This window comes from Gambusia affinis, linkage group LG19 (assembly GCF_019740435.1).
Source record: "Gambusia affinis linkage group LG19, SWU_Gaff_1.0, whole genome shotgun sequence".
In the NCBI taxonomy this organism is placed as follows: Eukaryota; Metazoa; Chordata; class Actinopteri; order Cyprinodontiformes; family Poeciliidae; genus Gambusia; species Gambusia affinis.
In genome coordinates this window covers 9,261,371-9,285,605 of record NC_057886.1, presented here as the reverse complement: position 1 = coordinate 9,285,605, position 24,235 = coordinate 9,261,371, and the positions used below count along the sequence as shown (strand labels likewise).

Here is a 24,235-nt window from a genome sequence, read left to right as displayed (position 1 = left end):
ATAGTGGCACTTTTAGACGCCACATGGCTCTATAACCAGGGTGAAATGGTTTTAGGGGAATCACAAGCACTCTATCAGTTACACCAATCTAATTTTCTATTGTTAAATAGAAAATTTAACAATAGAAAATTGTTACATTTTCTATTGTTAAAATTTAACAATATTAACAACTTTATTTATTTATTTATTTATTCCTTTCTATTTGGCTTCCTCCTTGTGGGCGGAACCACGCCACTACTAATCCAACAACCTACTGATTATTGCTCTGTGATCTCTGAGGAGCTGGTATTTCCCACGGCCCATGAACGCAGCAGTAGTTTGTCACCGGGCTGCTGGCTGCCAGTCTGCGTCTTTAAAGGACGCCGCCGCAGGAGCAGCAGCAGCAGCAGCAGCAGCAGCAGCAGAGGCCCCCGCCAGCAGAGGCTCCCTGAACTACCAGCGCTGCTGCATCTCTCTGGAGCCTCCAACACCTGCAGGTGGTTTCAGAAGCAGCAGCTGCTCTGCCTGGATTTAATGCGTTCAATCACTCTGAGAGGCGGCGCCTCTATTGTTTGTTTGTGTGTATTTGCTTCCACTTCCGGCCCGACCCGCTCTTCATCGCCGGTGGAAGAAGAACAACAAGAAGGAGAGGAGCGGTAGAAGGAGGAGAAGTTCACCCGGCATCGATGCTTCGAGCTGGGAGGATGGAGGAGTTTGTAACGGAGGAGGAGGAGCCGTGGTACGACCAGCGGGACCTGGAGCAAGGTGAGGTCATCTGAGTGGTGATGGGTGGGTCGCAGGGTTGCAAAATGCAGAATGAACGAACCTCCCTGCATCGTCTCCCGGGCCCTTCCTCCGCTAATTATCGGGACCTTGTCAGGGAGGCATCCCGGAATAACCCTGCGTGAATGCTGCCTCTGTTTTCAGCTCCTTCCTCCGTCCTGGCACATCACTGTACTGACGCTGCTCGCTACACCAAGCTTGGAAAGCAAAGATCTCCTTTTGATTCGACATTATTTTAGAGATCCATCCGTTAGGCTCAATCAGAAATGTACATATATTACTAATTTAGAATGTGCATCCTCCAATGTCAAGTTACTTGGACACACAAATCAGTTTTATTGCACCTTCCTGTCCAGATACTAGCTCTAATATTGGTTCCGTTTATTTTTGCAGCACAACAGGAAAACATGACAATGCAGTATAACTGCTGGATATGATGATTCGATCACTACATGGATCAGCTGTGGGCATAAAGGGCTGCGAAGATGGGCAAACATGCTTTTGTAAATTTGAACACATCTGAAATATTATCACCTACCAAATTTTGCATCTAAACAGTCCTGTGCAATAACAACTGGGATATGATGATGTAGTTTGCAGCTATAGTTGCACTTTAAATTCTCAAGCCAACAAAGTGTAAAACGTTTGAAAATACACAGAAAGAGGGGTGAATAATTTTAATAAATGAACTCTAAACATGATTTATACCAGCTGCCGGTAACAAAATACTCTACATAGATGTTGAGCTGGTGTCATAAAGCTAAAGTATTTGTGGACTTTACAGCTATGAGAGTTAGAGCTCTTACCATTTGGGTTTCAAAGATATGATACCAGATATGATATCAGCTACATCTCACATTTGCATCGGAAATGCAAATGTGAGACGTAGCTATCTTCAGAACCTAAAGTTAGGAAGAATTTCTCCAAATACACACACATGCACTGTTAGACTTTTTATTGTAATTCTACAGTACCTTACTGGCAACAGTGTTGCCAGTAAGTTACTGTGATCACCATTCTACGGTACCTTTACTGTTATATTTCACAGTTAATTTTTACTGCGAGTGTGATTTACAGTTATAACTGCTTTACTGTAAATGCAGTTTATAGCATAAAACTGTAAATGTATTTTATAGTAAAGCTGGTCTACTGTAAACTTGTTTCACAACATAATGTCAGTTTTACTGTAAATTAAAGTTTACATTTTTTAATACAAGAATATTTTACCATAAACCGAAAAATTTCATAAAAGAAATTTTAGTCCAAGTACTGTGAATAAAAACAGGTATTTATTTTCAGCAGATTTGTTGAAAGAAAATCCATTTATATATTCGCAATGTCATAAAGAACAATGTCACAATACAATATAATGTGCTATAAAACAACAAAACCATAGAACACACTACAGGTCATGTCAATATTTTTTATGGCACATGTATGTATCAACATGAACATGTGTGCATCAAGTACCAGCCATAAATTATTAAATGACTGACTTTAAAAAAATATATAGAATATACTTAACTTCATTTGAATATGAACTGTATTTCATTCAATATGGACACTTGAATGCATCTGGATCCAATAACAGTAACAATCTTTACATAACCTTTTCTATTTGTTGCACACTGTACAACAAAAGAACAACTAAAAACATTGGGCACTACAAATTTTATGTACGACATCAGGTATGCACCAACATGAACACGTATATCATTCAAATGTTGAACAGTCAAAAACCAGCAGAGGCTGCATTGTCAGAAAGCAGTTAACAGTAGCTTAAATGTGCTCTGTTACACAATACATCACAAAAACAGTGCAAGTGTGATAATGTACTGTATGGTAGACATTCATATCAATAAATATTGTTATATCAGATGCATTTCCTACATCAGAAGAACTTTTATTCCATTCGTCAAACAAAATCAGAGGGATCCATCTTGTGGAAGCTGAACTGTAAAGAATAAGACAGACGATGTGGGAGGTCATGAGATGTTCAGGAAGTTATCTACATTTTCAAATCAACAGGAAGGCTGACAAATTAAGCTGAAGTGACAATGTCCAAATGCATAAAATCATTGGCATAAAGCAGCATTAAGTTGATAATTTGTTTAAAAAAAAAATCAATTGCACTGAAGTGATAATAGAAGCTGCATAAAGAATGAGCAGGACTGGCTTCACTTCAGGTTTTTGGATTGTTTATGGCAGTCAGTCTTCACCAATTCAAACGATTGCGTACTGTATTGAGACCCTGCAAGTGTCCCCAAGGAGACGATGAAATACAACATGTCATAACAATCTTTTTAGTCATTTTGTTGGTGCTGACGGATCACTGCAAAGGCGTGCCTAATAAACTGAAAACTGCATAGTATAAAAAAAAACCCTCACTAAAAACGACTACACATTTATACATTTCTGTGATTTAGTAAGAGATGCAGCGACATCCACTTTTTACCACGGACACAGAAAAGATGCAGGCTACTCTAAAGGGCTATTGTGTAGGAATCACAGGCCATTTATAAATAATCATTAAAATCATATTAAAAAGGCTAAAGTAAAGTCAGAACATGCAAGATAGGAGGAAAAGACAATAAAATAATAAACATTTGTTAAAATGCTTACCTAGTTGGAAGTCCTCTATTCAAATTCAGCGAGTCGTTGAAGGAAGGTGTTGATCCGGGAGTTGACTCTGACTACTTTCCTCTTGACTTCCCGTCTTACAGCTTGTACTGACTTTGGCTGTGCATTTGGTACCAACATCTGGATTGATCCTCACAAAGAATCTTTTAACAGAAATAAAATATATGAATTGTATTTTTTAAAATGAAGACATACAATACAGCAATCAGCTATGGATCTTCATCATCAGTCAAACTGTCATTAAATTTAATTCATAAATGGCTTGGTGTAAAGTACTTACCGTTGTATCATCTCCAGCGTGGTGGATGCTGACTCCTGATACTCCAGATTGAAGTCATAATATGACCCAAAAAAGACAGCAAGGACGCTGGCAAAGTCATATAGTTGCTCAGGCTCGAAAAATACCTTCTCCTCCATACTGACCATCCACCGGGTTGCAGACATCAAGCTATTTCCTAAAATAGACAAACCCTTGTCAGGCTAACGCTAGTGAGTAAAAGTACAGACTACCATAACTATTACATACATTGCTACAAAACAATTATAGTGATAGAAAATATTCCTCTTACCAAGCATGATTACCCTTGGTGTTGTAGGTAAGGTCATTTCCATCTCAACAGACATCTTGGTGGAAGATACCTTTGAAACATAAAAGGAAAACTCTTAAATATGAATTAATGGTAGTAATTTATATTTAAAGGGCCAGTTCACCCAGATTACAACAGGTTTTTGAGAACCTCACCCCAGAGACTAGACTAGACTTTACCCCTACATTTTGCTACCACTCTGAAACAGCGGATGTGAATGACAGTTTGTGAGGCTAAATGGATTTTTTAAAGCATTACATTCCACAAATACAGTATCTGAATGGCTAAGTACAATATGGGTTAATGAAATGAAATGTTTGTGATTTGGGTGAATTGATACCTTTAACAAATTAATTGAACAATTCTGATTTAAGATGTGTGTTTTAAGTTAAGAGTCGATATAAAATTACATCAGCCCAGATGAAGATTGAGTCCTCTTTTTCTTTGAAATTTTTTCTTTTTCTCTGACGGAAGTAGGACATTGCTCTATTCCACAACAAAACCAATAATTAGCTGTGTGTTGATGTTTCTTCACATGACTACAAAATTCTCTAAATTATGAAGTACAAATGCTGCAGAATTTACACCTGTACATAATTGCACCTGTTAGTACTGACTTAACTTTAAATTTGTAAGAGCATGGTTTAAACAGGTGAACAGTCCTTATATGTAACCAGGGTTGGAAATTAACTTTTTTGTCCACCTGCCACTGTGGCTGAACCAACTCAAAAAATAACAGAAACCACTTGAATGTTTTCCACCTTTGTCCTCATTTACAGACTCTTATACACTATGTTGGAGATGTAATGGTACTTTAGCAGGCTAACTAGCTGTAGCAACCTCAAAGTTATAGATTAGGTTAGCTGCTCCTCTACATTTCCAGACTATTTTGTGGCTTCAAATATGTTTGAAGAGCTGTCTTTTTACCTGTTGACTTGTCTTTTGAAGAGTTGAAACTATGTTAGCACTCAGCAGGACAGAACTGCACAGCCACTTGGAGGGAAAAAGCTTGGGAGTTAAAAAAAAAGTCATCTGACAAAAAGAAAAAAAAGAACAACGTTAGAATTCATCCTTGTTGACCTAGCTAATCTGCACTCTTAACATTTGCAAGGTCATGGTTTAAACAAATGAACAGTTATTAGATTATTTTATTATCTAATAAAATAATTAGATAATTAGTTATTTTTTAAAAAAGGGGGATCAATTATCAGTTAACGTTATATTGTTCGACAAAGGATGTAACAACAATGCTAACAGACACTCATCACTGAGCTTATCTCAACCCAAAGCTAGTCGCTCGAGGAAGATTTAGCGGCAAAAGTCAAGCTAAAACCTTCGGTAAAATTAGCACCTTAGCTAACGTTAATTCCGAACCAGCTCAAAAAATAACACCATCATATTTTTCTATCTTTCACCTCATGCTAAGTTATAGCATTACAGCATGATGCTATAAGTTACGTTAGCTCCATCTAAAATGTACATACCCAGATTAGGTTTTGGCTTCAAACAGTTTTCTAAGAAGTGTGGTTTTACCTGTCTTGCGAAGAGCTGAAGCAGTGTGAGCCCACAGCACGGCGACAGAGCTGCACTTGCACTTGGACGGAAAAAGCTTCGGAGTTTAAAACAAACGTCATCAGAAAAACGTTGGAAGCGAAGCCACCCTTGATGACGTAGCTAGATAAACTGCATATTAATGTTAGCTAGGATGTGAAAAAAATAAAAGTACACGCTCTCTTTCTGCCTTAAAAATATGTTAACCACTAAAGGAGTAAAAATTCAGAAACAGGGAACCACGATGAACTTCCAAACATACAGTAATTTAATGTAATACTATGTACTATACCCATAATGCAGTGCAAATTACAGTAACTAATTGTAAAGATGTTTTATGTTAGTTTTACTGGCATTTTATGTATTTAGGCAAAAAAATACAGCAAAGGCTAACAGTGCAAGACATTCTAAGTACAGTACCACTACTGCAATGTGTAAACAGTAAATTACTGCAACTTCAAAACATACAGTAAGTTACTGTAATACAATGTCCTTTACCCATAATGCAATGCAAATTGCAGTAACTAATTGTAAAGATGTTTTATGTTAGTTTTACTGGGCATTTTGCGGTATTTAGCTGTAAAAAATACAGCAAAGGCTAACAGTGCAAGACATTATAAATACAGTACCACTACTGCAATGTGTAAACAGTAAATTACTGCAACTTCAAAACATACAGTAAGTTACTGTAATACTATGTCCTTTACCCATAATGCAATGCAAATTGCAGTAACTAATTGTAAAGATGTTTTATGTTAGTTTTACTGGGCATTTTGCGGTATTTAGCTGTAGAAAATACAGCAAAGGCTAACAGTGTGTATATATATGGTGACAAAATCCTAAGAAACATGACTGGTGAAGATTAACTTTAGGTATCCAAAAGTTAATCTGTTCCTATATAGATTCAAAACATCACAGTAATAATTACCAATCATAAAAACGAAGATGAAATATCCTCTCGCTAATTTCAAAATGTTTGTAGATATTCACAATTAAGTGACAAAATAGCTTTTCACAGCTACAATTTAGGCTTTTTGTTTGTTTGTTTGCTTATTCAGAATAACTCTGGTGAGGAAACCGGCTGCATGGAGTTCAGGTGCCATATTTCTGTAGTAGTAATGTCTTTTTTTGTGGAGAATCCCTGCATCTGACCGGTTTTTGCTGTTTTTGCTTTTCTTGTTTTCTTCTGTCCACTTAGTTTTCCCTTTAGGCATTATTCTGGAGTTGCATGGCCTAATCAATCGTCTGAAACTATCTTAAATGTTTATTCTGGATCGAGGGAAAATGACGATAAATGCACGTGAACGCAAATGTTTATTATGGAAAGGCGTCTGAAGAACCGACTTGCGAATTTGTGCTTTGATGCTCTTGTCCAGGTGTAATTGGCTTGCGACAGAGATCGATCCTTCCCTGATGATTTAAATGGATTCACTTTAATTGGAGCGGAGCTTCCTTAGAGGCGAGATGAGAGCGCCCTCCCTCCTTTCCGTCCTCAACATCACTCCATCTCCTGATCACCTGCTGACCCAGAGAACCAAAGCGGCTTTGCATCTCATCATCACCAAATTCCGCGTCGTCGTCGTAGAGGAGGAAATCAGGTGGATTTGACTCTCTGATGTCGCCATTATTCCGATCTGAGGTCGAAAACATTAAATGTCTGAGCTGATTAAAGCCCCGACCTCCCTCCGGCCCTCCAGACAAAAACGGGAGCAGAGATTTTGACGCTTCGGGGTCAGAGTGGATGGTATTATTATCTTCCACGCACTCACGGAGTTAGACCCCAGAAACGACGCCGTTATGCAACATCTTTGCCGCCGGCTCTTCTATTTTTAACCCCGCGTGTTGATTACGATTCCACAAACATCTGAAGTGTCTGTGTGCGTGTGCGCGGAGGGCGTTTGCATGGTGATGCCATGCTTGTGCGGTTGCCGCTCCAGGTGTGTGTAAGGGGGGTGATTCACAGATCCCACCGAAGGAACACGAGCAGAACATATCTGATGTTTGGCCTTGTTTTTTTGTTTTTTTTTCTCCTCTCCTTAAGGAGTTGCGTAACCCCCTCATTCGAGACTGCAGCCTGCCGCTGCTTCCCTCAGCGCAGAAGCAGAGATGAGCACTAAGTGCGTTCAATAACTCTCGAAGATTTCCGCTGCTTTCAGTAACGATGTTGTGATAAACGGCAGCTCTGAGTTTCATAGCAGTGATAAACTGTAAGCGTGTTCCTGTCAGTGCTCGTTACTGTGGTGAGGAAACGCTCCCGAAAATGTCAGTGATTCTCTTAATTGCCGTCTTTCACTCGTCCAGTTCTGTTTATTATTTATTTATTTTAATTTGTTTTCCCTCTCCAGCTTCGACTGTGCACTCCCACCAGGGCCCAGTTTTAATCTTCTAAGCCTGGGAAAGTGCTGTCTGGAAACCGCTGTGGCACAATCATATATATATATATATATATATATATATATATATATATATATATATATATATATATATATATATATATATATATATATATATATATATATATATATATATATATATATATATATATATATATATATATATATATATATATATATATATATATAATTGAATTGACAAATTGACACTTTGTATCAATTCAATTACAAAGTGAGTAATTGAATTGATATGACTGCTAAAGTACAACACAGAACATGACGCTAATGAAATATCAAAAATGTAGGTTTTTTTTATTAACCTTGATAACGGCAGAATGTATCAAAAATATATGAAAATGGGCATAGAGCATGTTCATCTGTTTTGTTCTATTAGAGCTAACAGCTAACACATATTTTGAAAATTATTCTACAGACTATTTTGACGATTAAAATCGTTTAAAATCGGCACATTAAACAAATTATTTATTTGATCACCTATCGTATAAAAGATAATATATATATTTTTTAAATGACAAAAACAAATTATGGTTACAGTTTGTAGCCTCCAACTAAAAAAATTATTTACAAATTTCAGCCCTTTCTGTTCCCATCAATACTGTGTAGAGCTAATCTGGTGACTTTTTTTTTGATTAACTGATTAATAACTGGATAGCAAAAAGTACTTCATAGGAGAATTATTTTTATCTGAATTTGAACCAGGTGAAACAGAAATTGTCACTAATGTTCTAGCTAGAACATGTACAGTCTTTTTTTATTTATCTTAAACACAAAATGTCTATATTTTTTGTACAGAGGGCTAAATTACTATGTCATTCTTTCAGCATAACAATTTTTTGTATGCTCCAGTTAACAATGAATCAATTACTAAATTAGTTGATGATCATCAACAATCGATTAATCACGATGAATCCGATTAATCACTTCAGCCCTATTGTCTATGCGTGTTTTTCGTCAAACAAATCCGTAAACGTCTTCTTCTGTTTCACTGAGACAGACTTTCCTTACTGTCAACAGCCCCTCTGTAAAAGCTGCAGTTGTTCTTCTAAAAGCACCCACAGATTGTTTGTTCGTTTATGTCCGTCTTTCTGTCTCGACTCTCGTTCAGACCTGCATTTGGCTGCGGAACTCGGCAAGACTCTCCTCGAACGCAACAAGGAGTTGGAGGACTCTCTCCAGCAGATGTACATCAACAACGAGGAGCAAGTGCAAGAGATAGAGGTACGGCAGTGAAACGTTTTTTCCAATATTCCTTACGTCCATGTTTACTTTTTTATGTTTCAAGTCAGTGAGAGAAAATGTTTTTAATGGCGTTTTACATAACTAAAGGTTTTTATTATTATTTCAAACCGTACCTTTTTACTTTTATCACTCGTTTACAACAGGTTTTTGTTTTTATTCTAACTGAACGGATTTACTTGGATAATTTAGTCAGTTCTAGTTGCGGTTCTGGGTTGTTGCCTTTCAGCAAGAAGGTCCTAGGTTTCAACCCTGCTGGCAAATTCTTGTGATTGCTTTGAGCAAAAAGGTCAAATGGCTCTTTGTATTTTGTCGTGTTATGCATGCATGATGAGACTGGAGTGAAACGACGTCCTCTCTGGACGGACGTTTAGTATGAATCGCTGCCCGCCACCTCTTTACGCCATCGAACGTGCTTCACTTCGCAGTACCTGTCCAAGCAGCTGGAAATGCTGAGGGACATGAACGAGCAGCACGCCAAGGTGTACGAGCAGCTGGACGTGACGGCCCGAGAGCTGGAGATCACCAACGAGAAGCTGCTGCTGGAGAGCAAGGCCTCACAGCAGAAGATAGACAGGTGACTTCTGACCTCCTACAGCCCACAGTGAGACGGTCATAGGAGACATCTATTGGTGTACGCTGAGTTTTAATAGCTACTCTCTGAAGAGTATGAGGAAATGTTCTAGTCTGTTGATGGAAAAACGGGGAACTTAAGCAGCAGCAATGATTTCCCTCATGCTCATAAACCCGTTAAAGCGATTTCAGAGCTGTTAACCTACACAGGGCTGGTATTTCATGTATCGGGGAAGTTTTTTTTTTTTTTTTTTGTTTGTTTCTGTTCCTCTTGCGTAACCGCTCGTAACACGTTCAGAAATTTCCCTAATCGGAGATTAGTCATTTACAAATCATGTTGCTGGGGCTAACGGCTAATTATAACCCCCTCCTCAATAGCTGCCTCTGTTCTTTCCAAGCAGATTAATCTGAGTTGTGTTTGTGCACTCAGGTTGACGGGCACCATGGAGACCCTGCAGAGTCAGGTGGACGGTCTCACAACTCGGGTGGAGGAGCTGCGGACCCTGGAGGAGCTGAGGGTGCACAGAGAGACGAAGGAGCGGCGCAAGACGGTCCACTCGTTCCCCTGCCTCAAGGAGCTCTGCACTGCTCCCAGGTTGCCGGCTGCAGCACATGCTGCAGTTTCTCTTTGCTTCATTTCTATCCCAACAGGTCACTAGAAACTTCATCTTAACAAAACATACAAGACAAACTTTAAGTCATATCTGTTTACTGGAACTTTTTGGTCAGCAGAGATTTTTTCTCTTTCCCATATTGCTTGAAACCTGTGGCCTGCTTAATAATGTGGAACATCCTTTTTAAGTAGATTTCCTTTAATTGAGCTCACCAGACAAACTAATCAGCCCAGCTCTCTGAAATTAATCATAGTGATTCAAAAAGCCCTGACACACAATACCATCTATAAATTTAATAGCACAACAAAAAAAATTAACTTTTATGACACTTAAATCAAATTTGCATAATAATATGGAACACAGTGTAGTCAGATGCAGAACCAGATTGCGGATGTACATCATGAAGGACCTTTGGATACAAAAAGTGTTCATATCAATAGGCTTTGCATGGAGTGTGCTTATTACAACGAAGCACACTCCATGCATTGGTTTCTAAGCCAGTGTTGTGACCCTTTCTTTAGATATGAGGACGGGTTCCTCTTGGCCAACCCTGGCAGCGTCGACCTGGTGGAGCAGCAGCCTCTCGACAAGGAAAACGACCGCCTCAGAGACATCGTGTCCTCCCTGCACTCAGCCATAGCCTCGGAGCGGTCGAAGCGGGAGAGCGTAGAGCGGGAGTGCGCAATGGTGCTGCAGGAGTTCGAGCAGCTGGAGCAGCGCCTGCTGGGCGCTGAGGGCTGCAAGCTGCGGGTCCAGGAGCTCGAGGCGGAGCTGCTGGAGATGCAGCAGCTCCGGAAGTCCAGGGTGTGTCTCATCGGAGACATGGAGGACGGCTTGGAGACGCTGCTCGGCAACGGCCCCGAGACGGACACCCCGGAGGAGGAAGTTGGACAGGAGGAGGGGGGTGAAGCCGGGCAGCAGGGCGGAGGCCCGGTGCGGAAGAGCTGCAGTGACACGGCCCTGAACGCCATCTCGGCCGCGTCCGGGCGGCGCCAGGGCGGGTACCCTCTTCAGGGCAACGGCGCCCGCAAACGGGGGATGTCCATCCTGCGGGAGGTGGACGAGCAGTACCACGCCCTGCTGGAGAAGTACGAGGAGCTGCTGGGGAAGTGCAGGCGCCACGAGGAGACGCTGTGCCACGCCGGGGTCCAGACCTCACGGCCCGTCTCCAGAGACCCCTCCATGAGGGAGTACTGCATGAGCTCAGCGGAGCCTTCCACGTCCGGGGCCGGCGCCGTGGGCCCCCCAACGCCCCCGCAAACCCCATCCACCCCGGAGGCCCTGGAGGGGATCAGCAGGCAGGTGGAGCAGGTGGACAAGCGGCTGAGTCAGAACACGCCAGAGTACAAAGCGCTGTTCAAAGAGATCTTCTCCCGGCTGCAGAAGACCAAGAGGGACATGAACTCCCCGAAGAGTCGAAAGACTCACAAATAAAACTGAACCCCCACCCATCCTCAACCCCACAGAGAAGAACCTAAATGCACTGAAAAAAGCTCAAGCTAATTTGCAAAGCATTACCTCACAGTTCAGCTGCTGAAGTATAGGAAACGCTACTTATTTATGTAAAACTGCCAAATGTTATTTTGCTGTGCAGGATGTCTTATACAGGCCAGAGATCAGAAGGTAAAGATGGGTTTTGTTTTGTTTTTGTAATCGAGATGTTGGAGTGACTGACTATTTATTTAAATAAGAAGCCAAATGAACCTAAAGCAGAAAGCGTGAGGGGCTTTGGACATTCCCAGCATGTACTTGTTTATAACTTCACTGAATGCTTAAAAAAAAAATAAAATAAAGTCACAAGCTTTAAAACTGAAGCAAATCTTAATGTTATATATTTAATTTTGTTTTCCTGGATATGATAAATTCAGAGAATCAATTAAATTATATATAAAGTTTACTTGCACAGGCTGCAGGACCAAAAAACTATTCATACAGCGTCTTTAATACCCCCTCTAAAGGCCTCAGTAAATTTAATTGTGTTTTTGTTGCCATCAACAAGCTGCAGACAAAAGCTTTGGGTGGATATTTAGCCACTCTTCTTGGGCGAGTTGTTTGTTTTCAGTCACACTGTTTACATTCATGGCTCGGAGTTTATTCTTAAGCAGTTTTGAAAAGGTCAATAGAGGTCAGGGCTTTGGGTGGGGCAGTTTAAACCAGCACTCAATTCAGTTTAGTTTACATTCCATCAAACCACAGCAATGCTATCTTGATGGATTTTGCAAAAACACTGAGGTTTATAGATTCAGCAGTTAAGATTTCAGTGATTCAATTATTTTAAAACTGGTTTAGAAAAAATGTACAGAACAAATAAAACTGGTGCACAATTTTTGTTTTTATAAATTTCAATAGTCACTGAAACCCAGACATTTAATAGAACATAATGCCATGACTGATCAGATCTACAGTAAAACATGAATTAAGACCAGAGTACTGGATGGAAATCTAAAAATCAATGAAATGCAACTGATGCAGTTTGAACAAAAACAAGAGCCACACACACACGCGCCCAGTCTGAACACTTTAATTTGAACACCAGAGATCCGTAAACTCCAGGCAATACAGACAGCACACAATAAGTTTAACCCACCTCACTGAGAAGAACAGTCAACCCCGTGACACGAGCTAAACGAGGCCAAACTGGCGTTCATTTACATATGGAGTGTATAAAACGAGAAAACACTTAGCATGGCCAGCTGTGTGTTCAACCATTAACGTGCTTAAAGGCTGAGGTTTGGATACTGATTGAGAGACGATGAGTCTGGAGGCACAGACAGCAGAAATAATCTCCAAGTCGTACAGTGAACGGTTTAACGCATCCTATATTCGATTCAGCACAGAAGACACAGCGATCGGGACTCTTAGAGTTCAGTTTTAGATTTTTTTTTAGGCCACTACGAAGAAAAATGAAGAAATAATGTCGTCCAACAAAACATGTAATGGAGTAATTAAACCTGAAGTAAAAACAAACTCTTAGCTCTGATTCCATGTGTTAAAACAGGCTCACATAGTCAGAAGGCGAATGGCTCAACTATTTTTCTAGATCTTCATAACTGCTATTAAGGCCACGTAGATGCTAATAGAAAAAACAATTATTAAAAAACCCTGATCAGGTGAGAACGAGCCGCAGCTAAAGCGAAATGGGGCTTGTGGGGTGGTTAGAGGCAACTGTTTCCCCTGTTCTCTGAGTAGATTATATCCAGATCCAAACTATTTGGAAGTCCAACCAGTTTTAACGAGACCCAAGTACGTCTAATCTGCTCAGAGGCTTTAGCTGGGCTCTGTCCAAGAGTTACGTCCAGCAGTGATTGCTAAATGAGCGCTGGCAGGCTTTCTGCACGCTGCTGCCCGAGGCCATGATGATTACACAGAACAATGAAAAATGTTAGGAAAAGAAAGAATCAATAGTACAGGGGGAGAGGAAATCCTACACTGATGGGGTTTTTTTTTTCACTGTTTTCTCTTGTATAACAAACTATCTTGAAAATCTGGATTGTGCACAGTTTGCTTTCTCCATTTTTGAGGATTTAATACTTTATCAGAAAAGGGTGGGTGTAAACGAATTAACTGTTACAATTGAGGGAATGATGATAAAAATCACGTGATTAAAAGCTAGAAACAAAAGGTGCGAGAGCAGAAGAGAGGGCTGTGATGATGGACGGAGAGAGCAGAAGCCTAAGACGATAATGCGGAGAGAAATCCTGGAATGACAGCAAGACGAGGAAAGGCTGGAAAAACGCCGAGTGGGGAAGAAAAAAAATCAGTCTTTCCAGTCCTTCTTGATAGCGAGGCTCCACTCCCAGGAGAGATGGTCGTACTTGTCGTCGTCTGTGAACTTGGACTTGATGTTGTAAGTGCCGCGGGCCAGCATCCCTTTGGGGGCTTCCTCCAGGGTAGTGAGGAACTCGTATTCCTCGTCCGGTCTCGGGCCGTAGCTTCCCACCATGTAGTCCGACTTATCAACTGCACACGAAACAAGGAGGGAAAGGAGACAATGGCATGAGCAGAACATCCAGAATCCAGAAAAGGAGCATCCTTCTGACCACTTTTCTACTCCAGATAAGATACTGACAGCTCAGAAACAGTCCAAACAACCCCACCTTCCAATATAAGTTGCTCTACACAGATGCATCTGAACAAGTAAGTCATACAAGTTATTTTCTGTAATTGAATCCAAAAAGAGAAACTTTGTTTGGACAAACATCCAAACAAAATAGTAGCAGCAGAGCCATCATTAGGAGAAGGGACTGGTTCATAAAACAAATGGTAAAAGTACATGTTTTGTTTTAAAACTCTTTGAAACAGGAAGCATGATGCATAAGGGATTCTGATATATATCCATCTACACTAGACCTTTGGTGTCTTTAACTTCGAATTACAACAAACTCAGAATAATAATAATAATAATAATAAAACATCTTTACCTTTAACTCCTTTCCTGAATGTTTGCTGATTGTATCTGAGGCCTGAAACGATCTCTTTGTTCACCTGAAAAAAGCATCATGCGTTATGCCATCAACTTCAAGACTCATTAAAAGGAAAAAAATAAAAAATAAATAAATAAAAATCACCATAAATTTCAAAACAACATCCAGCTGTTCTAGGCTGATGCACAGAATGACAGCAACCATTACCTTGAAGTTGATCTTTATTCTGTACTCAACTCCCTCCTTCAGTGTAAATGGGTGCTTCTTGAAGTTCTCCAGGTCTCCTGGAATGTAGAAAATAATATATATATATATATATATATATATATATATATATATATATATATATATATATATAAATAACTTTTCTAAACACGTGGAGCAAATTGTTTGCTTCATAATCTAACATTCTTCCTTTTCGTGAGGTGGTGAGTGCACTGTCCACCAGGGGGTGCAGTAAATAAAAACAGGCAGCAGTTTTTCTTTCTTGTTATAACCCATTTTGACCACTGAGAGGGGACAAAGTGCACCATCAGGAAGTGGCTAATTAACCCACTTCCATAAGAATCTCCTCATTGCTAATTAGCAGACTAATGACGCAGCGTCTAAATTTGCGCAGAGGGAAGGGACTGCTTACTGTCTGCAGTGATTGGACTTCCTTTAGTATGAGGGCAGAGGAAATGCTCCTCCTCCTGCCCTTTGACCTCTAAAACCTACAGCTGAACGGTACTTACCCTGCAGGTCAAGGACCAAGGGAGCGGGTGCATTTTCACACAACAGCGTCATGCGTGTCACCTGGACATTTGGTGCAGTGGGATCTAGTGAAGAGAAAAGCTCAATAAATGATGGGTATTTTGCGTTTTCTTTCTCTAAAATGCATTCATTAGGCAACATCTTCCTTCAGCGGATTGTTTGGACATCATATTGTTGTTCTTGAGACACATCCTGAGGACTGTTTCCTTCTTCAGCCACAAAAAAACAAATAAATTCCACATGCTAAAGAAGTTTGCTTTTTTTGGGGCTGGAGAAGGGAATCTTACGGACTAGGACATAATTGTGAAACAATAAATCAAAACTAAAATCAGAAAATGTGGTGTGCATTTATATTCCCTCTAAATCAATACTTATTAGAACCACCTTGTGGCGTAATTACAGCTCCAAGTTACTTCTGGTTTCTCTCTGCACAGACAGTGACATTTTCCCCGCTCTTTGCTGCAAAGTAGCTCAACCAGATGGGCATGAAAGAGTCCGAACATTTTTCAAATTCCTCACTCAAATTCTGAAATGCATTTCCGCCTGGACTTTGACGGGTTACTCTCGTTCACAATAAAAGGGGATTAAACGGCAAACGATCTTTATTAGAAAAGCTCTCATGTACTGGTCAATCTCATAAAACCTAGGAGAGGTGCACACTTTTCCAAAACACTGTAAAAGTGTGGCATATTCAAAAACTGCCTCTAGTGATGGCGTGCGGAGATAAATGGAAACGTCTGACACGTGACATCAGTTTAATCTCATATAACCATCTTTGTTTATATGAGGAGGCCCTACAACACATGGTGGTATTAACCCATCATTAAACCCAAAGCAAAAGTAGATGCAGGCGCTGGTTGCCTTGGCAAACTCTTTGCAATCATTGCTCTCTGAAAGGCGATTTAAGTACCGCGTTCATATGTGAGATTAATGATCTCAGTTGCTCTGTTTTCACAACAAACAGCTGACATTCGATGATGGAGACTACCGACGGGCCAAACGGACGGATAAACGAATCCGGTCGGCACGAACCTGCGACCACGGCAGCTTTGCCCAGCAGCGCCTCCTTGTACTTCCGCAGGCTCTCGTCATCTTTGTCCAGCTCCTGGATCTCCTGTAAGCTCTTCTGTGCAGGAGGTTTGTAGTTTATGTCCGATTCTTTCTCCTCGTTGGCCGCGGCGATCTCTTTCAGCTGCTCCGGTGTGAGTTCCTGCTCTGCCATGGTGCGCTAGACTGTGGCAACAGAGAGGGAGGGAACGATAAAAAATGGAGGAGAAGGAGGGGCTGTTTTTTGTTTTAAAATGAAAACTACAAGTGAAGCAAAGCAGCAAAGAGTCATGGCTGCTCGGTGAACTTTGACCTGAGAACCCAAGCTCTTGTACAACAAAGGTATGTTTACACAATGAAGCTCAACATAATTTAAAACACTTCTAAGCAGAGTTAGGACAATTAGTCATAGTTTGGTTGGTTTAAATGGCATAACTTAGACTGGCAACAATAACTTGAAGAATTAATAAAGTTGCATCAAAACAATTAAACCTCGTCATTCTCAATCCATAAAGGCATCAACTAACAAGGAGAAGGTACTTTAATGAACTTTTACAGTTTGATAAAATCAAATAGAGGTTATGATATGCATTTGATGCATTAATGACCTTGAAGTTCCTTTTCTTTATTGAAACCCATTAGCTCTAGGAAAGAACCTGCAGCAGCATATGTATTTTCTCTTGTCTTCAAAATACAGGTATCTCAAAGAAAAGCGGAAATAGGTATTGACCTCAAAACTTGATCGGTACATATCTTGTTGCAGAGCCCTGGTAATGTTAGAGTATAATTATTGAGAACGGCTGGTGTACACATGCAGAGCAAAGCTTAATGAGAGCCAAGCAACACCTGCAAACAACAGTTGGATTACACTGCAGCCATAACTTGGTTCTTGACTTGTTCTGGTTTGAGACCTGAAGTTAAGAACACTCAAATCAGCTTAACGTTCCTTTTATGGTGGTGGTGGTGGTGGGGGGGATGCAAAAAAAAAAAAAAACACAGTAGAAAGCATTTCCTTAATTTAAAGAAGTGACACTCAATATGACTTTAAGATGAAGCCTACAGCACATTTTCAGCCAACAAGAAAACAATCTGAAGCATCTCAGTGACGTTTCTCAAGAATTCAATGTTGAAAGGGCCTGGCTTCACGCGACAAGCAAGGATTTGAAAAAATAAAACTAAGGGGCAAGAGTTAATCAAGAGCGACAAAGGTCTGCGACTCCATTACTAACATAAAATGGGTGAGAGGAAGATTGGTGCTGAATGTTTGTAAAATATGAGCTCACTGGCTGGCAGTAGAACTGTTCTGAAGAGAAAGAGGAAGGTACCAGGACAGTTTCCTCGTGTTACAAATTACTCTTCCCCTATAAAGACAATCCTTTCACCCTGTAATTTATGACTTGCTAAACCGCTTGACATCCCAGGTGCTGTTTATCAAACACAGACAGTCAAACAAACCTAAACTCTCAGAAGACAAACATTCCTGACTGATGCCAGCTGATGAGGCTAGCTGCACCTGTCCAGAGGAGGCGGACGCTTAAGAGTCCAAAGCAAATACGCTGCTGCTCATCTGCCTCTAAACCTCCACACATCTGGCGAGTCGGAGCTCTGAAAGCAGCTCGGTTTTCCCAACTAAGGGCCTCGGCGCACCCAAAAAAAAAAAAAAAAAAAAAATCTAAAAATTCCTTTCAAAGCGAGTGCATGTTTGGGCTGGTCAGCGGTGCGAGAGCGTTTGGAGGGAAACCAGAAGCAGATAAGGCAGAGGTGCCGTAATTTTCGTTCTTCAAGAGCTGGGGGAGCAGTTTGTTGGCTTTTTTTTTTCCCTTTTCTCGCTTCCTCTGCTTGACTCGTCTTGCAGCAACGCAGTGCAGCAGCATACCAAGCTGTCCCACAGCAGGAAGTGCTCAGTCAACTCAGCGACACACAACGCTCTACTGGAAACTACTGAAGAGGTCGCGCTGTTTGATTAGAACTTCCCCATTTTGGACGTTTGCGTGACCACTGATCCCAAATGGTGCACTTATTTTAAGACAGTCATGTTCTTTTTTTGTTGTTAAAATTAACGCAGACAGATGAGGTAAAAATAAGAAGCGGGAGTAAATATAAATCTACTTAAACTACATTTTTAAAAGTCCTTTTAATGAGATGCAGCAGAAGGTGCTCTGCAGCTGCACGCAGCTTCTTGGAAGACTTTCACTGAATGGGCAATTTGACACAAGAATGGAAACTAAAACAGCACCAATCTCCTCTCCTTTTAAAATTACAGTGACTTAAAAACTACAATTTCTAAAGTTAAAATGAGCGTATCTGTAAAGCAGCAGACTCCCGGCTAGCATGGCCAATTAGGCAGCTGTTACGAGGTGGTAAATATAAAACTTAAAATAAGCTGCAGTATCATGTAGGACTGAAAATTACAAAAATAAAACTGACTTTAGCTAGTGTTTATATTTGAATATATTTTTTTTTTCCAAATTAAAATACCCATAAATAACAGTCGTTTTTTTAAACATGAATCAGCCTGATGAACACTGCATTGATTTATGCAGTGTGTTGAGCCATTTATATCTGAAGTGTTATGCAGTGATGGCAATTTATCACATTATTCAGAGATGCCTTCTTAATCAAATGTGACATTGCTGGCTTGGTCATTTAAAAAGGCCCACATGCTCCATATAACAGTCAAACAATGCTGACATCATCGCCTTTACAATGACGGAGATTTTGTTTTCTCCCTCTATCTCTCTCTCTCTTCAGTCTCCAACAATGCGAGCTGTGATTAAAGTTGCCAGAAAGAGGCCCTGTCATTGTTGGGCCTGCTGGGAATAAGCCCTTGCGGTCATGGGACTGAACGTTCTGCTGGGTGTCTCGGCCGCCACCTGAACAGCTCCGCAGCCTGGATAAACTGTTTGCCTGAGCGCACTGAGCAAGCAGCAGAAAAGTTACAAACACTCCAGACTTGGCAGCGGCTCAGGCGGGAGATTAGACCCGTTCCTTAAGAACGCTGCGGAGGCTCTTGAAACATTGAGTTATGGCTGAGGAGGCGGTTTTGTTTTTCTTTTTTTTTTTTTTCAGCAAAGTATAATTCTGCTGATTAAGGGAGAACTGTTAGCAAGTGGGCGGATCAGGGGTCAGCTGTCCTCTGATGGTCAAAGCAGTGGACAAACTGCTTTCACCGTCACCTGAGACACAGTCTCCCCCCTGCATGGCTGTAGCGGCCATGTTGCTGATGTGAGATGTACATTGATACATCTCAAATGTACACTGAACTTTCTCAAATGGCAGTGCTTGATTAGTCAAGCACTGCCATTTGAGAAAGTTCCGTTTTCACAGGGCTGGGCAACGATCATAAACATGTTATTCTTCTTTAATAAAATCATCACACTGCCTCCATGTTTTATGACCTGCTACCTTTTTAATGCTGCTTCTGATTTATTGCGAGTGTACAACATCTAATTTGATTTCTGACAACCATGTCTTCTTTATTCACTACCATTTCCAACATTTTTGAAGAAAAGTTTAAACACAAAACCCGGTCAGGCAAGATTTCAGAGCTCCATCCGCAAACATTTCTGGCAGGGGTGGGTGTTTATGTTTATGCTTTCCATTGAAGGTCAGAGACAAACTGGCCAAAAAGCAACAACAAAAATACGAGAATAAACCTGAAATAGTAACTGTGGTAAGAGTTGAGATGCACCTCTCAAGCACTTCCTTCCCGATACAGATTTCTGTGTTTTCTTGGAAGTCTGGCCTGTCGGTTCAGTTGTTCCATGTGACAGAAAATTCCATCGACTGCAGGTTCTTTGAGGGAGGAGCTTGTTTTAAATCGAACATAAGGCTAAATTACAAGGTTATTGCAATTTATGCACCCAGCCAATCATATCTTGATCAGATATATATTCTTCTGTTACATTTATTTCAATCAGAGGAGCAAACCTTGTGCTGTTGGGTGGTGTGTTTATAGATATGGCTCTAAGTTTTTGTTTTGATACATTTAGGGGCAAAACCCATTTGTGATCTTTTACCAAATGACTGGTGCATCTCCATTTCAGATTCAGTTTTGGATTCTTGATGTTTAGACAATGTTATTGAGAAAGACTGTAAAGTGAACTATGGCACATCCTGCTTTACAAGTTTTCAATGTTAAACTTTATGTTCAACATAAATGCTCAATTTGCCCCATCTCAGTGAGAATAATTAAAACCATTGTGATCTTAACACGGCCGTTAACTTAGTGGTTTTGTTCTTTCAGAGCCGCGGTAACACAGACCGCTACAGGAGATTCTTGCCGTCGCAATCTACAACAACTCTTCAAAGAAGCTTTGAAAATATGAGTGGCAACATTTCATTTCTCCCTTAGGAATAATAAAGGATTTTTTAATCCTCAACCCAACTTTTTGTTTTTAGAGCAGCGTATGTGTTTGTGGGGATCTATTTTCAAGCTCTAACAGATGTATTACCACACTGTTTTATCATGATCACAGTTAATAAGACAAATATATTATGATGCAACTTTAAGCCCAAATAGCATTCCCTCAGTGATATAAAAGCAGACCTAATGTGAGTTTTGTCCAAGATGACTGAATATACACTCAGTAGGCAGGAAGGGACTCAACAGGGGGGGAAAAAAAAAGTTTGAAATTGAACATTTTGGTCCTTCAGTTCATAATTTACACAACAGAATGCTCCAACAAGGAACAAATATTCACCTTAGTGACAACATAAGAACACGAGTACTGTTGCACTAATGGTGACTGGGGAACCTGTATGCTGTGACATTTAGCAGAGCTATGCAGCTGCTTTGATCCTTTCAGGTCTCTTGGCACTGAAGTCTCTTCATGCAACACCGAGTGTAACCAAGACCTTTGCACCCGTCCTTTCTAAGCAGCGCAGTTACGCTTCCTCATTACACTTCTGCTGTATTGCTTTTGCAAGGAGACTGCCATGGCTGCAATCATGTTTAGGTAAGGCCAAAAGTCGACGTTTGATGAGGCGATGATAAAGTCGAGGGGTGCACATTTTAAGAGAGCCTTGCACGCCAGCCAGCGCAGCAGCGGCCATTTTCTGCTGTCAAGAAGTGACTGCAAACTTCCTTTTTCATGTGAGGAGGAGCGCGATGATTCACATCCTTTAGTGTGCTAAACCGCAGCAGCGCAGAGATGAACCTCAGCTCATCTTCTTCGTACTTCTAATAGACTCTTAAAACCAACAAAAAACGTTTCAAATGCAAAAACAAAAAAAAAACCCTGACACATATGTGTACACCAGTAGACTAAATTATGTTCGATCCCAGTAAGTTGAGGAAATAGAGCAGAAATTGCCCAAAGCTTTGAGGAAGTGTTGCCACGAGACCTTAGGGCTGATGCAATGCAGAAGAGCTCAATGCCAACAGACCAGGAGGGTGAAGAAAAAGGTGACTGGGTATTTTTGGACAACTACGAGAAGGTCTGAAGTGGCTTGATAACCTCTGTACATCTGCAGGAAAGAATTAGATTAATTTCGGGTAATAAAACTCCACATAAAGAGCGGCCTGTGGGAATAGAAGGTGCAAAACAAAAAGGAATAAATGGTTACTGAATAGCACCTGCAACTACAGGAAACAGGCAGAAGATGGGGGGGTAGAAGGGAACTCAGGTGCAAACTACGAGACCTGCAACAATTAACGTAAAAATGAAATGTGTAAAGAATACCGACACTTACTCAACTTAAAATTGTTGCATGATACCCCACAACCGGTGGGGGGATGGGGGGGGCGTTTGTTTCATATTTTAACTGTTTACCAAAGCTGCAGAAGAAAACTATTTTCTAGCCGTCAAGCTGGCCTATCAGGAGGACAGACGCTTCATTGTATGCAGAGAGGCCGTCATACCTGTATGCCTTCCCCTGTGAGGCTGAACAGAAACAGGTCGCTGACATGATTGTTTAGAGAGGCAACTAAAGAGGGCTGCTCTGGCACGAGAGGATGAGGGAGGAAATGTTTCCTACAACATAAGGATTTTTTTAAGGCTACAGAAGAAAATAAATTGAGAAAGACCCATTTTCCTCAACTGGAAGGTCAAAATCCAGGAAACAACTCTTTATCTACTTCCATTAATCAAAATTCACCATTCCCACTCTGTAAATGCATGAACCAACAGAATATACCTATATAAATTTCCGAGTTTATTCAAAATCAGATAATGGTTTGGCTAGCAATATAAGGTTATATTTATTCATCATTATCTATTTTTTTTTTACCCTAAAGTGTTGTAGAAAAAGAAATCAGAATTGGCTTTTGAAAATTTTTATATTGGTCTTGAAAAGTTAGATCAGTCCATCAACGTTTTAAACTTTTCAAATTTGGTTCTGACCCTAGCATTCCTTACAATGAGCTGCTAGGAAGTTTAAACCTTTTTATTATAAATGCAAAGCTTTATTTTCCTGTTTAAAATCAACCTTCTCCGGTCTGCCAGCATACACCAGAGAGGAAAGGAACCGCTCAGTAAGACATCCGGCAATGCAAGCTTGCAGATTTTCATGCTGAGCGGAAGTAAAAATTAAAGTTTATGGACAACCAAAAATATAAACAGAAATGAGGCTTACAAAAAAAGCTGAAAAGCACCCAAGACCCTTATTTCTTCAACAGGAAGGAAAAGGGAGGATTCACGGTTTCAATGATCTCTTGTACAAATTTCTCGGCAACCATTCAGTGAAACACAAAGTCTCAAAATCGGAAAAAAAGTCGATTCAAACTGATTTGATCAGAGCAAGGTGCCCTTGGGCACTTCACTCGGGAGGCTTTCAAAATTAAAGAACAAAAAACAAATATGGAGGCAGGTTTAAGGTGTGAGCTGAATCAAATTTAAACAAGGCTGAGTACCAGGAAGTGAGTTCAAATGTTCTTCTTAAAGCCAGCCGCAGGTCAAGGGCGTCACACATGCATTTCTTTCTTAAAGCAACCCAATTTAGTCACTTTATTTACACTTTTGACCTTGCACTGGTTAATGCATGCGCTATATTATAAGTTTATTGTATTCAGAGGGCACACTTACCTAACCGCCTACACCCGGAAATTCACAACTGACAACCGTCTACGTTCCTCGTTCAGGGCGGATAACTTAATGAGTCACTAATAAACTTCATAATAACAGTTTGAAACACTGATACTAACGCAAAGTCTATTTAATTTGAGACTAAAAACTACAATTCTTTCGACGGAAACTTGCGTTTTGGCAAACAACTAGTTCCGCTCAAAAAATATTAAAATTATAAAATTATAATTCAGTCCCGAAGCAAAAACATTACTGATTTAGCAATAGCAGTGTTCGCATTAAATTAAGTCAATAAAAGTATGCGTGTCTAATCTTACCGTTTCACTTGTGGTTGGCTGGGCCAGTCTCCTGTGAATGAGAGTGGAGCTCCGCGGCGGAGGAAAATCTGAACAAGAGACCGCTCACTGCCATTTCCGCATAACCTCCTTCAAAATAAAAGCATGCAAACAAAACTACGAGAAGAAAATATCCCACTATAAATGTTTACCTACAAACTATATTTTATGAAACAATGCGATGAAACTATAAAGAATCACACGTCTAAACTTACAATTAGACGATTTTTGCCGCATCTTATAATATTCACGAAACTCAGCTTTGATGTATTTT

At 40.4% G+C, this 24,235-nt stretch overlaps 2 protein-coding genes across 3 annotated transcripts; one reads left to right on the top strand and one right to left on the bottom strand.

Moving 5' to 3' along the window:
• The first annotated feature begins 264 nt into the window (after window positions 1–264).
• cdr2l (cerebellar degeneration-related protein 2-like) lies at window positions 265–13,307 on the top strand. Its single transcript, XM_044100897.1, has 5 exons — window positions 265–744; window positions 9,060–9,172; window positions 9,619–9,767; window positions 10,194–10,358; window positions 10,899–13,307. The coding sequence occupies exons 1-5, from the start codon at window positions 666–668 to the stop codon at window positions 11,809–11,811; spliced, it is 1,419 nt and encodes a 472-aa protein (XP_043956832.1). The 5' UTR covers window positions 265–665; the 3' UTR covers window positions 11,812–13,307.
• arhgdia (Rho GDP dissociation inhibitor (GDI) alpha) lies at window positions 12,883–24,051 on the bottom strand. Of its 2 annotated transcripts, none has more exons than XM_044100898.1 (6): window positions 23,944–24,051; window positions 16,587–16,787; window positions 15,536–15,619; window positions 15,009–15,085; window positions 14,799–14,862; window positions 12,883–14,337 (listed from the first exon to the last, which is right to left on the bottom strand). In XM_044100898.1, the coding sequence occupies exons 2-6, from the start codon at window positions 16,774–16,776 to the stop codon at window positions 14,135–14,137; spliced, it is 618 nt and encodes a 205-aa protein (XP_043956833.1). In that variant the 5' UTR covers window positions 16,777–16,787; window positions 23,944–24,051; the 3' UTR covers window positions 12,883–14,134. The 2 variants fall into 2 exon arrangements, with proteins under 2 accessions (XP_043956833.1, XP_043956834.1); XM_044100899.1 differs by having other exon boundaries at window positions 23,627–23,949.
• Between the last annotated feature and the right edge of the window lie 184 nt (window positions 24,052–24,235).

Excerpts from the sequence above, each read along its gene's own strand:
- cdr2l (XM_044100897.1), top strand. The coding sequence starts at position 666 with ATGCTTCGAGCTGGGAGGATGGAGGAGTTTGTAACGGAGGAGGAGGAG. Across the intron at positions 9,768-10,193 it reads TCACAGCAGAAGATAGACAG|GTTGACGGGCACCATGGAGA; the intron begins GTGACTTCTGAC and ends TTGTGCACTCAG. Across the intron at positions 10,359-10,898 it reads GAGCTCTGCACTGCTCCCAG|ATATGAGGACGGGTTCCTCT; the intron begins GTTGCCGGCTGC and ends CCCTTTCTTTAG.
- arhgdia (XM_044100898.1), bottom strand. The coding sequence starts at position 16,776 with ATGGCAGAGCAGGAACTCACACCGGAGCAGCTGAAAGAGATCGCCGCG. Across the intron at positions 15,620-16,586 it reads CAAAGCTGCCGTGGTCGCAG|ATCCCACTGCACCAAATGTC; the intron begins GTTCGTGCCGAC and ends TCTCTTCACTAG. Across the intron at positions 15,086-15,535 it reads CTTGGTCCTTGACCTGCAGG|GAGACCTGGAGAACTTCAAG; the intron begins GTAAGTACCGTT and ends TCTACATTCCAG.